The sequence below is a fragment of the Mustela nivalis genome (genome assembly GCF_964662115.1).
Source record: "Mustela nivalis genome assembly, chromosome: 5".
Lineage (NCBI taxonomy): Eukaryota > Metazoa > Chordata > Mammalia > Carnivora > Mustelidae > Mustela > Mustela nivalis.
The window spans coordinates 84,630,348-84,645,436 of NC_139024.1; the positions used below are offsets into that span (position 1 = coordinate 84,630,348).

General features: G+C 39.5%; 1 protein-coding gene and 2 long non-coding RNA genes across 3 annotated transcripts in view; 2 read left to right on the forward strand and 1 right to left on the reverse strand.

The window, feature by feature from the left end:
- Positions 1-6,690, forward strand: LOC309865673. The gene is made up of 2 exons (XR_014312229.1): positions 1-4,374; positions 4,583-6,690. It is a non-coding gene; the product is annotated as an uncharacterized lncRNA (long non-coding RNA).
- The window catches only part of LOC309865682, a 51,989-nt gene that overhangs the window by 15,950 nt on the left and 20,950 nt on the right, over positions 1-15,089 (forward strand). The gene's annotated exons all lie outside the window — the stretch shown is intronic.
- The window catches only part of GLO1 (glyoxalase I), a 25,084-nt gene continuing 16,131 nt past the window's right edge, over positions 6,137-15,089 (reverse strand). Inside the window, exons 2-6 of the mRNA XM_082732295.1 lie at positions 14,966-15,048; positions 12,276-12,416; positions 11,254-11,321; positions 10,267-10,356; positions 6,137-6,689 (exon numbers count right to left, since the gene is read on the reverse strand). Of these exons, the coding sequence (XP_082588421.1) occupies positions 6,601-6,689; positions 10,267-10,356; positions 11,254-11,321; positions 12,276-12,416; positions 14,966-15,048 (471 nt within the window). The 3' untranslated portion in view covers positions 6,137-6,600. The remainder of the gene's footprint in view (positions 6,690-10,266; positions 10,357-11,253; positions 11,322-12,275; positions 12,417-14,965; positions 15,049-15,089) is intronic.

The following is a 15,089-nucleotide window of genomic DNA, read 5'->3' on the forward strand; positions in this document are numbered from 1 at the left end:
AATAATGAATGTTTTACTGTATTTATAGTAGTGGGAGAAAATAATTCATATTTTGGGGAATATAATTCTCTGATGTTAGTGACTTTAGAAAGGAGTCTGTATAATAGTGCTTCTCATACATTCTATATGCTAATTGCTTGGAGATCCTTTGAAAATAAGGCTTCTTATTCAGGTCTCAGGTGAAGCCTGAAGATCTTAATTTTTAACTAGCTGTCCAGTGATGCTGATGCTTCAGGTCCCAGGGACCACCCTTGGGAGAAGTGAGGCTGTTCAGTATACTGGTGAGATGATTACACTATGTTGGTTTTCCATAATGTACTGACTAGCACTTTCTCAAATAAACACAGGGTGGTGCTGGTGCTCCCATGTACCATAGATTTGTAGTCCAATTTTGGACTTCAATTTAAAATACAGGGGCATCTGAGTGACTCAGTAGGTTAGGCGACTGACTCCTGATTTCAGCTCAGGTCATTTCTGGGATCAAGCCCCACATGCGGCTCTGCACTCAGCACAGAGTCTGCTTGAGGTTCTTTGTCTTCCTCTCTGCCCCTCCCCCTTCTCACATGTGCTCTCTGAAATAAATTAATTTAAAATATATTTTTATTACTTATTTTTATTTTATTATTAAATAAATCAAAATAATTTTAAATAAAATAATTAATTTTAAATAAAATACAAAATTAATGTAAGCAACAAAGTTTATGTAAAAGGAAAGTTAAATGTTCTAAAGAACTCTCAAAGACAAATAGCTAAAATAAATTGCACCTGAATTAGAGGCCAAAAAAACCCACATGTAAATAAGGAGGAAACCATGAAACTGGATTTTGAATTTAGATTCCTTTGCAAATGCTTTAAGTTCACACTCCACTTTAAAGAAACTAGGATTTGAGATCTTAGACCAGTAGTTCTCCATAGGGCATTACTGACCCCTAGGGGTAGTTTTGGAAACTCTTGGGGGCATTTTTGGCTGGGCTTCACAACTGGTCCTTAGTGGACCAGGGACAGGGTTTTAAGACATCCTGTCAGGGCCTGCACAACTTTGGAAAGTCTAAGTATTCATATAGGTAAAAGCTTGCTTTTCCCCTCAAGAAGGTGAGCTTCATAGAACGGACTTCCTCTCAGAGCACAGTATGGAAAGGGGGTGGGTGGAGATTAACTTCATAATAGGTGGGACCATATATAAACCTCAGGACTTAGTTTCCCATGGTCTCATGTGATGTAAGAGCTGCAGAATGATCAGTGTTCATTAGTGGAGAAAAAACAAAAGTCACCTCAGCCAAGTAATGAAGATTTCCATCATCAGTGATACATCGTGTTGGTAACGTGCACTTTGATCAGATGTGATGAGAAGGTCACTTTACCTCTATAGGCTTTCTCCTAAAAAACCATAATCCCAGTTTCATAATGATAAAAAAATTCATATTAATAAAATCCCAACTGAGAAACACTGACTAGTCAGCACTCCTCAAAACAACCAAAGAACAAGGAAAATAAGGAAAGTCTACAAAAGATCACATTCTAAAGGAGTCTAAGAACTGACAACTAAATAGAATGTGGTACCCTAGATGGGATCCTGTAACAGACAAAGGAAAGTAGCTTAAAACTAAGAAAATCTGAATAAAGTGTAGACTTTGATTAATAATAATGCATCAGTGTAGTTCCATTAGTGGTAACAAATACAGCATACTAATGTAAGATTTTAAAAATAAAGGAAACTGGGTCTGAGCTATATGGAAACTTAGCATCATTTCTATAAACCTAAAACTATTTAAAATTTTTAAAAATGTAAACTACAATTTTCAACTAGTAGGTAAGTTCTGGATATCTAATGCACAGGATAGTGACTACAGGCAACAATATTGTATTATAAACTTCAGTCACTAAGAGACTAGATCTTAATTGTTCCCACAAAAAAAAATGTTTTTAGGATTATTAGAGCGAGAGAGAGAGAATTTGTACACATGCAAGTCGGGGAAGGCGGAGGGAGAGGAAGATCATCTCAAGCAGACTCCCTGCTGAACATAGAGCAGGAAACAGGGCTTGATCTCACCCTGAGCTCACAACCCAAGCTGAAACCAAGTCAAATGCTTAGCCAACTGAGCCACCCAGGTACCCCCAAAGAAATGGTATTTATGAGACAGGATAGAGGTGTTAGCTAACTCTAGTAATCCTATTTCAATATATAAATGTATCAAATGTACACATTAAACTTATACAATGTCAGTATTACTTCAATAAAATTATAAAGCCACCTTTTTATTATCTGAGCCTAGAACACGTATTTTGTTACTTATATAATTTTAATATTCACTACGGACAAACTGTCCTGCTAACAGAAGGAATACTGTTCTTTTCTTCAAAATGTCAGCAAGAATTTGATCGCCATTTTGGAAAAGGACTTTTTTTTTTTTTTTAAAGATTTTATTTATTCATTTGACAGAGATCACAAGTAGGCAGAGAGGCAGCAGAGAGAGGAGGAAGCAGGCTCCCTGCTGAGCAGAGAGCCTGATGCGGGGCTCCATCCCAGGACCCTGAGATCATGACCTGAGCTGAAGGCAGAGGCTTTAACCCACTGAGCCACCCAGGCACCCCAGAAAAGGACATTTTTTTTTTTTAAAGATTTTATTTATTTATTTGACAGAAATCACAAGTAGGCGGAGAGGCAGGCAGAGAGAGAGAGCGAGCGAGCGAGCGAGCAGGAAGCAGGCTCCCCGCTGAGCAGAGAGCCCAATGTGGGGCTCGATCCCAGAACTCTGGGATCATGACCTGAGCCGAAGGCAGAGGCTTTAACCCGCTGAGCCACCCAGGCGCCCTGAAAAGGACATTTTCAACAGTAAATGCTATTCATGTGTTTTGAGTGGCCAGTAAAACATACTTGTTACCAGTATGCACTATATGTAATCTTATAGCTCCTCAGGAAACATGAATTCAGTCTTTAAAATATCCAGCGGCATTAACAGTACTTGACTGAGCAGTTTTACTTCTGGATTTAAGAGCAAGCACCTACTTCATTGTTTTCTAGTGCAGTAGTATTTGGGCATTTATATATTGAAATGCATGTTTTATTACAAATTGATTTCATTCTACTCTACATTACAGTAAAGGCACTGAACTGACCCTTTCTAAAACTGTGTATATAGGTGAGGTATGTATGAATTTCATTTTAGGATAGTGGGTATGATCAAGGTTACGAGTATTCCCATCTCGTAGTAAAAAGGGTCTGCTAAGCCTGATAGGTTGAGAACCCCAATATTTGACCAAGCTCTTCAAGGGCAGAAAATGTCTGGTTTCTTACAGGCTCTCAACATTTCATTTCACCTTGTTGCAGTCTGTTTATGCCTGCTCAGAAGCCCTTGTTTGCTCCTCCATTTTGACAGTCTCAGTTCTGATCCAGTGCCCATCCTCAGGCAGGCAACTAGAGTAAATATGACCTTTTTTTTTTTTAAAGATTTTATTTATTTATCAGAGAGAGAGAGGGGGAGAGAGTGAGCACAGGCAGACAGAATGGCAGGCAGAGGCAGAGGGAGAAGCAGGCTCCCTGCCAAGCAAGGAGCCCGATGTGGGACTTGATCCCAGGACGCTGGGATCATGACCGGAGCCGAAGGCAGCTGCTTAACCAACTGAGCCACCCAGGCGTCCCTAAATATGACCTCTTTAAGCCAGAGTGGTCTCATTCCCTGTGCCAGTGATTAGACATGGGCAAGTGAACCAATGTTGTCAAGACACAAGGGGAATTCCACTGAGGAGCTTTAGGAAAGCTTTTATAGTCCCTAAAAGCACAGGAGGAAGAAATGTTCTTTTCTTTCACTGGACATTGTTGGATTATTCATGACACTGGGAAGTCATGGTCGGCATCTCTGATCATGAGCATTATTAGCCCAGAAAGAAAATGCTGAGAATGACAGGGCAGGAAGGAAGGAAACCAAGGTTCTTGAGATCTCTGAACCCACTATGAACCCGTAGAATTGGGTCTTTTCTCATGACCAGCAGCAAGCGTCCTAATATAACCCTTTTCACAAGCAGTTGTGTTGCTGAGTATGTGCTGTATGCAGTTCTGCTCAGACTGCGACATAAGGAAGCCACAGTAATTCTCTCTCAGCCATTAGCGCCTCATTCAAACCACGGTATTGTAACTGAGTTCCAGGCTTAGCTGTGAAGGGCCCACGGGAGACTGATTTTACATTGACAGTAAGCTCCCCAGTCTTGTGGTCCAGTCGTGGAAAACGAGAAAACCTTGTGCTCTCCTGCACTCTTTCATATGACTACTTCTGGATAAGTTAATTGGGAAATAAGTCATTTGTCCCAGTCCCGCACCTGGTGATAGAATATACATCCTTTCAATACACACAGAGATGAATTTAAGGAATAAGCAAGGCCTGTCTTTTTTTTTTTTTTTTAATTTATTTATTTGACAGAGAGAGAGATCACAAGCAGGCAAGAGGTAGGCAGAGAGAGAGAGAGGAGGAAGCAGGCTCCCTGCTGAGCAGAGAGCCCGATGCGGGACTCGATCCCAGGACCCTGAGATCACGACCTGAGCCGAAGGCAGAGGCCCTAACCCACTGAGCCACCCAGGCGCCCCAAGGCCTGTCTTTTGACACATTTTTCCTTAGCAAGTAGAGAAAGCTTTTTTCCCACAGAAATAAGAAGATTTATGAATCTAATTACCTTCCCATCTGAGAATTCCAGTACCTAGCATGTGAAACTGATCTTCACTGGTTCCCACAACTCACCCTTTGATATTTGGACTTTCTTCTTTATATCTTTTCTACCATATTCCTTTATCCTTATTTATTCTTCCCACCTTTTCCACACTTACTTATCCATAGAAACTATCTGCTTTGCAGGACAGACAGAATTACAGTTTCCCAGCTCAGATGAACCTGCAAGCCCTTTCAAATCATTGCAGGCTTTTTTTCTTTTTCTTTCTCAAGATTTATGTATGAGAGAGAGAGAGAGAAAGAGTGGGGCATATGAAAGTAGGGGGAGGGGCAGAGGAAAAGAATCTTCAAGCAGACGCCCCACTGAGTGTGGAGGTCACTTGGGGCTCAATCCTAGGGCCCATGAGCTCAAGACCTGAGCTGAAACCAAGAGTCAGATGCCCAACCAACTAAGCCACCCAGGTGCCCCACTGCCGGCCTTTTTATAAAGAATATGCTGGTCAGTTCACAAATTAAACACAGTCTTATCTGAAATTTTATTTTCTTTTAGTCTGTAAGTACTGCTCTTTGTTTGAATTGCTCACATAATCCATTCCACCCAAAAAGGAAATGTTAAGTGCTTCTAGCAGTGGAAACAGCAGTCAGCACAGCCTATCCAAAGGTCTTCCGCTAGAGTCTACAGAAAATCTAAATGTTAGGTAAACCACCAACCAGATGTTTTTGTTTCTCTGGGCCATGAGATTGTCAAAATCAGTTTGATTTTTTAAAACCCATCAAATATCAATCATGGCAAGGAAGACCACTGAGCTGATTCCTGATAACTAAGTAATGTTTTTGCTGAACATCATTTATCCTAAATGATTACTGGCAACAGAAAGACCTTGGGGTAGGGGCTCTTTGAGTAATGAAGTAACACAGGCATGGCTTGCCCAGGGATAAGCAGGTTTCCCCAGAACCGCCATGTACTACAGACTTCCTCCTCCGCTCCTTCCCTCATCCTGGTGCTCGGGCCCCAGTGCTGAGAGGACAACATTCAAACTCACTGACGGTTTTCACAGCAGAGGTGAGTGGAGGAGGTCTTGTGAGGTACTAATTTTTGAAGTACAATCTTAATACTAAAAATGAGAATCAGGTCTCAAGTACTTGAGCCTATTTATAATACTGCCTTAATTCATTAAAGTTATTTTCCATGTCTAGCCTGCCTTCTTTCTCACAGGATAGAGGAGAGCTGGGAGGATTAAATGAGATACAGTGACAGCCTAGCCCAGTCTCTGCACACCAGTAAATATTCTTCCCATCTACCGCCCCATCCCCAAATAAAGAGGTTAGTCCTTGAGCTTAGAAAGTACTTTGTAAGTAAGAAGAAATTAGCTTTTCTATCAACATCCTTGTCAGTCTGATTCTGACTTGCTCCCAAGACTACCTTCTCTTTTGTGAAATAAGCACTTTATACTATTTGAAGTATACATGAAGTTTCATTTTTGTTCAGTGTTCTTTACTTTTCGTTGTGAAAAGGTATTTCTGAGGAATTGAAACCCCAGAAGGTAACCACAACAAAAACTTGTTAATTTTTTTTTTTTTTTTTTTTTTTTTTTGGAGAATGATGATTCAAAGGCAGACTTGTTGAGAAATCACATATAGGAGAAAGAAGGCAAATGCAGCCTCTGAAGGTAACTGTTCTAATTATTACATAAAAAAGTAAAGTTATTTAACTACATTCAAGGACATAAGACAAAGCACTACTTTAAAACCACAGTGACTGAATTATTAGGTGAAAAACATAGGCTGAAATAGAAAAGGGGAATGGACTTCAGAATAATCTGAATTGGGACAATGATTCTTCAGTCCTAGATGTTTCTGTTGTCTATCTTGAATTACACCATTTCCTTTTTTACCTCCCACAAGTTCTTCACTAAAATCACAAAGCAGTATTCTCACAGAACTAAATGATAGTTGTCATTTTGTTAGGATTCAAAATTTCAATCCAGTAGCCATCGGGATCTTGAATAAATGCCAGGCCTTTCATTTTACCTGTAAGATGAAATGAATTTAATTATAAAAGAGACTTTTTAAAATTAAGACTTTTTAAAATTAAGAACATTTTTTATTAATCCAAATTTTAATTTGCATTTTAAAAAGTACATTATTTTGCTTATAGTTTTAATTTTAGACAATTCTATTGTCAGTGTTGCCCAAATGCATGCGTTTCAGAATGACTAACATAGTTACCTTCCACACACAGCTGGGAACCAACTCTCCTGAAATAAAATCTGTAACTGATTAATAAGGCACCTTATTTTTATTTCACCTTCATGATACAGTTCATGCTACCCGTTGAGTAGTTACAGAGATTGTCTTATTTTATTAAGATTTTATTTATTATTTGAGGGGCACTTGGGTGGCTCAGTTGGTTAAGCAACTGCCTTTGACTCAGGTCATGATCCCAGGGTGCTGGGATCAAGCCTTGTGTCAGGGTCCTTACTCAGCAGGAAGCCTGCTTCTGCCTATCCCTCTGCCTGCTACTCTGCCTGCTTGTGTTCTCTCTCTGTCAAATATGTAAATTAAATAAAATAAAAGATTTTTTTTTATTTGAGAGACAGAGTGTGTAAGCAGGGGAGGGGCAGTGGGAGAGGGAGATCTTAAGCAGACTCCATGCTGAGCACAGAGCCCAATTTAGGGCTCAATCCCGGGACTCTGAGATCATGACCTAAGCCCAAACCAAGAGTCAGAAGCTTAACTGAATGAGCCACCCAGCACCCCAAGATTGTTTTACTTTAAAGAGGAAAAGAAAACAGGTGTTTGAGCAGGTAACATGGCATACCCACACAGCAGAAAGACCCAGAGGCTTGGGTCATAATGACTTCTTTAAACACTATTCTAGGTCCCTCAGCTCTGTCAGTCTTTCTCCTAGGAATTCATAACTGGGATTGAGAGGCTAGTTGGCCTAATAGTAGAGTTGTTTGCTTAAATGGAAAAATGTGACCTCAGCAACTATTTTGGGACCAAGATGCTAAAAGAGTCTGACCCCTATCTCTCTCTGGCTCTTTTTCCCAAGATCAACCCCAGAGGAACATATCTGGAAAATGGGAGGAAAAAAAAAAAGTGAGAACTAGGGTGGTGACTGGGGAGAGGAAGAAGTGGGTTGGGGTAACTGTTTTAACCTGGTCCATTTGGAAATGGATAGTTTTGGCCTGGACCAGAAAGCAGTCCATTATGGCTGTGGGAGAATAAACAGAAGGGGTTTTGTTAGTTTGGCTCTTGTTCCTCCTCCTAGTGTCTTAGGCATCAGCTCCTGCCCCCACATTAGGGGAGGTTCAAACGACAGGTTCAGATGCCCTCAGGAGTAAATAAGGGTAGTACGGAAGTCTTATGCCCTTGAGAAACTGACAGAAATAGGTGAAAACCAACTGATCTCCCCAGCCTTCACTTTCTACACAATCACAGTTAGGGAATGACCACCTCAGAAGAAGGGTCTCCTGCCTCCTCTCTGAGGGACAGAGGGGAAGAAGCTGTGACTGAAGAGCTGTTGTGCAGAATGCAAGGTGTTTAACTCTTGTCAGGTGCCTAGGGATCTCTGCGGGGCCCATCTTCCTGAGAGCATGGGGGCTGTTAAAGACTGGGGTCTAGCTTCTCCCCATTCACACTGCCTGATGCACCAGAATAATAATAGTTGCAATGACAAGAACTCCTCAGGTATCAAAGTGACAAGTATTTGAGGAACATAACCATAAAACAAACAGTGGATGACAGATTCAAATAGAAGAACAAATATTAAACCAACGGCCCAAGAGCTATTAAAACATGTAAAAGTGATGAATGGTATGAGCTATTACCAATATGAAACAAGAACAAGAAAATGTTTAAGGAACTGAGCAAAAACTAGGGATCAAAATCATTATAGCTGTGGGACGCTTGGGTGGCTCAGTTGGTTGGACGACTGCCTTCGGCTCAGGTCATGATCCTGGATTCCTGGGATCGAGTCCCGCATCAGGCTCCCAGCTCCATGGGGAGTCTGCTTCTCTCTCTGACCTTCTCCTCGCTCATGCTCTCTCTCACTGTCTCTGTCTCAAATAAATAAATAAAATATTTTTTAAAAATGCTATAAAAAAAATCATTATAGCTGAAATTCAGAATACAATAGATGAGAACATAAAAGATGACTCTCAGAACAGATAGGAAAAAGAGGAAAGATTAGCTAACTGGTATGCTAGTGTGAGGAAATCTCCTAGAATAAGAAAAAAGAAATAACAAATATAACAAAAGCAACCAGAGCGAAACAGAAGACAACCTGAATCAGCCAATTTTTCAATAGCAACACTGGATAGAAAAATAAGACCATGGAGTTATATTTTCAAGATCAAAAGAAAATAAACCTAAGATTTTATATTCAATAAAACTGTCATTCAGATACAAAGATATGGGTCTGAGGCTTACAAAGCTTCAAAAGTTTTGCCTCACAAAAAACCCTCTGAAAGCAGTTTTGGTTGAGATACTTAATAAAGGGACAGAAAAACCCAAAAGATGCTGCAAGAGCTACACAGAGAAAAGGACTTTGATATATATATTAAAGAAAAAAAAAAAAGCCAAGGCCAGGGGGTACCTGACTGGCTCAGCTGGTAGAGCATGCAACTCTTGATCTCAGGATTTTAAGACTGAGCCCCAGGCTGGGTGCAAAGATAACTTAAAAATGCAAAATAAATAAATAAAAGCCAAGGCCAAAGAAAAAGGAAAAATAAATCAGTAATATCCTGGTCTGGGAAGGTATCTGGATATCAAATCTCTCTCTCTCTTTTTTTTTTTTTTTTAGATTTTATCTATTTATTTGACAGAGAGAGACACAGCAAGAGAGGAAATACCAGCAGGGGGAGTGGGAGAGGGAGAAGCAGGCTCCCCGCTGAGCAGGGAGCCTGATGCGGGGCTCAATCCCCACACCCTGGGATCACGTCCCGAGCCGGAGGCAGAAGCTTAATGACTGAGCAACCCAGGTTCCCCTGGATATCAAATCTCTTAATTGAAAAAAAAAGGATTAAAATTAAATGTGAAATGTTTCAAATAAAATTGAATTAATATGCTGGCAGAAACAGATCTAAGAAGAATAGTTACAATACATATAAATCCAACAAAATCTAGATACATACACTACTATTTCTAAATAGATACCTAAACATAAGGACATAAAATGGTTATAGAAGAATAAAAATGAAAGACCAGCCATTTACTAAGGAGATGTGGTGTATTTATATTAAAATCAGATTAACATTAGCCTTAAGGAACTTATTTTGGGGTGGCTAGGTACACTCTGATATAGTGAGAATCAGTGGCCAGTGAGAATATGGTAAGGTCAAAGGGTGGGGAGAGAGCCCAGGTTTCTGACAGCTCTCCAGACTGCATCTAGTCCCCTGTGAAGCCACCCTACTTGCTGCTTTAGTTCCCTAAGATACCCAGGTATTTTTCCAAGAATTCTATTATTTTCCTTAAGCTGGCTGAAGCAGACTTCCTCAAACTTACTTGCAAGCAGAAGGATCTACTACAATAGTACTCTCTGTGGTTGCTTCATGTACATTAGTTAATTGAGGAGAGGCCGGGAGAAAGCAAGCAGCAGACTTACCATCGTCAGGTCTCTTCACAAATTTGACTCCCAGTTCTTCAAATCTTTTACAAGCACCATGTACGTCAGGAACAGCAATTCCAATGTGACCTTTGGTGGCCACCCCCAAACAAGGTGGACAGAAGGAAGAAATAATTACTGCAGGGTATCCAAGGGCCACAACTAGCCTCCAAAACGAGTTTGTTTCAAAACATAAGGCACCTGAAAACTGACTGAACCAAATAAAGTTCAAAACTTGTATTAAAAAACAAGACTCTAAGTCTAACTGGCTGCATATAATAAGCTAATTAGTAGCTCGGACTTATACATTATCTCAAATAAGCCCAGTACTGGGCTCATGTATAGTTCAATCTGTTAAGAATAACTATGGAGAAAGAGTAGTCATTTACTCGTATTTAATAGGTTTGCTGGGGCCACTGACTATATAGCAGCCAATTTAAGCCTGCAATCCTGTTATCTTGACTGAGAGATTCTAGATCAGGGCAGAAGTGTATGCTAACAGAAAGGGGGATTATTAGCAACCTTGGTTTTAGTTTTTTAAATTAAAAAGTCTACTGGAAATATACTCCTGAGACTGAGAAGTGAAATCATTGTGAGAGTAAATGTAGGGTTTAGATGGAGACTATGAAATTAACTCCTAAATAAAATTCTTATGGAAAAATAAAACAGCCATACTCCTAAGAAGTTGATTATTCTTTTTTCCAAAAACACATATGTACCCTTATATTTACTGCAAAATTACTTACAACAGCCAAATTTTGGAAATAACCCAACTGTCCATCAATATTAATACATATACATACAAATGGAAAACTGAAATTCTGCCATTTGCAACAACATGGACAAAGATCTATAAGCATAATGCCATGCGAAACAAGTCAGTCACAGAAAGACAATACCACACGAAGAAGCTGATTATTCTTATTAAGTGCCCAACACACAAATCACACAAATCCATGTATACAGCACAGGAACAGGCCAACGTACCGAATCCTCGAGGGTCTGAGTTGCCACTGTGGTAACTCTGGGTCTCATCATCTTCTGTGCCCCAATTGCTACAAAGGAAGGAAAACAGAATTACAAGTGACCTGTAGAACAGATATTCTGCTGCAATAATCTCTTTGAAATCTTAGCATGTATGTATGCAACTTCATATGCTTGGTTTCATCTTTGCTACTGTAAATATTTAGGTTTCAACTATAGAAAAGGCAAATGGGAAAATATGATTTTAATTAGACTAAGGAGACAATAAAACCAGGCATCTGGATAACAATAACGATAACAGTAGCAACTGTCATTTATTATACTTTATAGAGGCTATTTATTTATTTGATTTCATCTATTTGATCAAATAGATCTATTGCATCTATTTGATCTATTTATTTATTTGATCTTATTAAAATATCTTCCAAACAGCTCCATGGGCTAAGAGTTGAGTCTCCATTTCATGAATGAGACTGCCACCAAAGGAGGAGACAACGTGTTCAGGGTCACAGAGCTGTCTCATCAGAGCCAACACTCATGTCTAGGTCTGTCTGATTCCAGAGCTGTTTTGAATCAGGGGCACACTAAATCAAAAATCCTGAAATAGGGGCGCCTGGGTGGCTCAGTGGGTTAAGCCGCTGCCTTCGGCTCAGGTCATGATCTCAGGGTCCTGGGATCGAGTCCCGCATCGGGCTCTCTGCTAAGCGGGGAGCCTGCTTCCCTCTCTCTCTCTCTGCCTGCCTCTCCGACTACTTGTGATTTCTCTCTGTCAAATAAATAAATAAAATCTTTAAAAAAAAAAAATCCTGAAATAAATGCTCTTTCATTAGTTATTCCAAAGGACACAGAAACAACATAAAGAATAAAACAACATTCCTAAAATGCCGGAATTACGAAGACCTTGAAGACTCAAGCTGTTACAAATGCAAAGTGATTAGGCGGACCTGGTTTAATTAAGCTTGTAAGTAAGGAAAGAAGGTTTATAAAAATGCAAACTATACAGAAAGATAAAAATTGATACTCACTGTGTCAGTTCAAGTGTAGCTTTCCTGGAGAATACCCATGCTATTTTTTCATCTTTATCTTTTGGGATGTCATTCTTTTCCTCATAAGCCAAGAAATAGAGTGAGAATTTCATAGTGGGAAAATCTAATTTTTGAAGTAGCCTGAAATTAAACAACATGCCAAAATCAATTAACAACAGGAAAGGCTGACTCATATTAAAATCAACATGACAATATTCAAGTTTTACTAAGAATAATATGAACCCATTTAATAGGAAGAGCAGTGGGAAATCAATGAAAATATCTCATTTAAAAATTCATTTGTAAATATCAGTGAAATAAAAAAGTTTTCACAAAACAAACTTTTATAATTCTTCAAACATAATGAAATTTAGCTGGAATTACGGTACTTGTTTAAGTGGCAAAGGTATCTTCAAAGAAAATTTTGTCCATTTTTGGTAAAAAAATATGATGCATTTCCTTATTGTTCTTTCAGATATATGACATTCAGTTAAGTCAAATATCTTACTATGCCAAAACTCCTAGGAAAAGGAACTGAGGATAGATGGTAAGAGAGAAGGAAGGACAGATGAATGTCACAAAAGACATGAATGTCAACCATACAGTGGTTAAACATAGGAAATACTGCAGAAAGGTCATACAATATTGAGACTGTAAACAGGTGACTAGACATGGAGAGGTCCTGAGGGCAGTTTCAGGAGAGGGGCAGAAGAAGCCAGATGGCCCTGATGGGAGACAAGGGGAAGTAAGAAAGCACAGTTGACCTATACAGATGATGGGTGATGATGGGAAAGAGCAGAGGGAAAGAATTATGCTAGAATAAAGATTTCAGCTTGTTCGTCGGTTGAGGGAAAAGGGCCAGTGGAAAGGAAGAGACTGAGAAGAGACAAAGAGTGAATGAACTACCATCCTGAAGTTTTCAAAAAAGATGAGTGAAGGGTGCCTGGGTAGCTCAGTGAGTTAAGCCTCTGCCTTCGGCTCAGGTCATGAGCTCCCAGTTCTGTGATGGAGTCCTGCTCTGGGCTCTCTGCTCGGCAGGGAGCCTGCTTTCTCCTCTCTCAGCCTGCCTCTCTGCCTACTTGTGATCTCTGTCTGTCAAATAAATAAATAAATTCTTATATATATAAAAAAAAAGATGGTTGAAGAGGTGCCTGGGTAGCTCAGTCAGTTAAGCGTCTGACTCTTGATTTCAACTCAGGTCATGATCTCAGGATCAGAAGATGGAACCCTGCATTGGGTTCCACACTGGGCATGGAGCCTGCTTAAGACTGTCCCTCTCTCTTCCTCACCCTCAGCCCCTCCCCCTGCCAAAAAGATAGTTCAAGTCATGGCCTATAAATAAATTTAAAAAGTATACCATTATTCTGCAAGGAGTAGAGTAGAATGAGGATGGACACAATACAATTTCATTTAGATTATTGAGAACTAAATGCTCAAAGATAACTTTATTTATAATCAATAAGAGAGAATGGTTGAAGCCTACCTAGCAAATGGAAGGTTTCTAAGCTCTTTTAATTATCACTATGTAATACACCTTGGCCCACTGAGACCCAGCGCTGACTTCCCACAAGTATGATTTACTCGAACATGTTTATAATAAGGTCATGAAAACTATCTCTGTACCTACTAAAGCAGACTGCACAAGCCTTGCACACCAATCAGGTGGGAACTGGAGCAAATGAACCTGTTGTAACCCACTTTTCTCAGCGAGCATGTCTTTCAATATAATATCAAGTTGCACCCCATTTGGGGGCTCTTGAAAAACAAGATCAACACTGGAGTCAGTCAGATCTATATTTGAATTCCCCCTCCGCCATGTGCCCACTGTGGCATTTGGGGCCAGTAACTTAATGTCTTTAAACTCTGGCTTCTTCCTTCATCTGTAAAATGGGGAATATAAACAGTTTTGTGAGCTACTGTGGAGAATGAATGAAAAACATGTAAAGTGTCGGGCAAATACTGAGTGTTCAATGTATTTGTTTTACTCTTTTACATATGCTGTAAACATTTGCTGAACTACATTTTCTGGAAAGAACTATAACAAACTGCTAATAGCAGTTATTGTTGAGGACAAGGACTGGGAAAGGGAGGCGACTGCTTTTTATTTTATATTTTTCTGACCCGGTCAGATTTTCTAAACAAACATATACTGTATTATTTGAATTTTTCTCTCAATGTCAATGGAGGCTATCCAGGCAGTCAATTCAAAATCATTTTATTCTTTATGTATCTATATTGTCAGAAACAAAGAAAAACCCCTCATGTTATTCAGGGAAACAAATCAAGAAAAATAAACAAATATGCTTTGAGGACCGCAAGATCAGTGGATACTACCTATTCAGGAAAAGAAAATACATCCCATAAAAATGAGACAGGTGGCCAATTTTAGGTTAATTCATTCATTTTATTAGTAATGCATTTTTATAACTCTATCTTTTCCAAAGTAAATAAAAGGCTGTAACATTAAAAGGATCTGAACACATTAAGGATCAAACAACTCTCAGAGAGAAAGGAGGGTGAGAACACCCAAGTACTTGGCCAGTGAGCCCAGTCCAGAAACCTGGCCAAAAGGACTTCTGTGATTTCTGAAGAAAAGCGTAAGCCATTTTTTACATGGATCTGGAAACAATTCCAGTATTTGCAAAGTTATGCATTTAAACATTACAGGCACCAGTAAATAGTTTACTTACGTCATTCCAAGAATTCTAGTATAAAAATCCAATGACTTCTTAGGATCCTTAATTCGTAGCATGGTCTGCTGCAACAGAAAATCCTAAGGAGAAAGAGCACGTATCAAACAGGTGTGATATATGG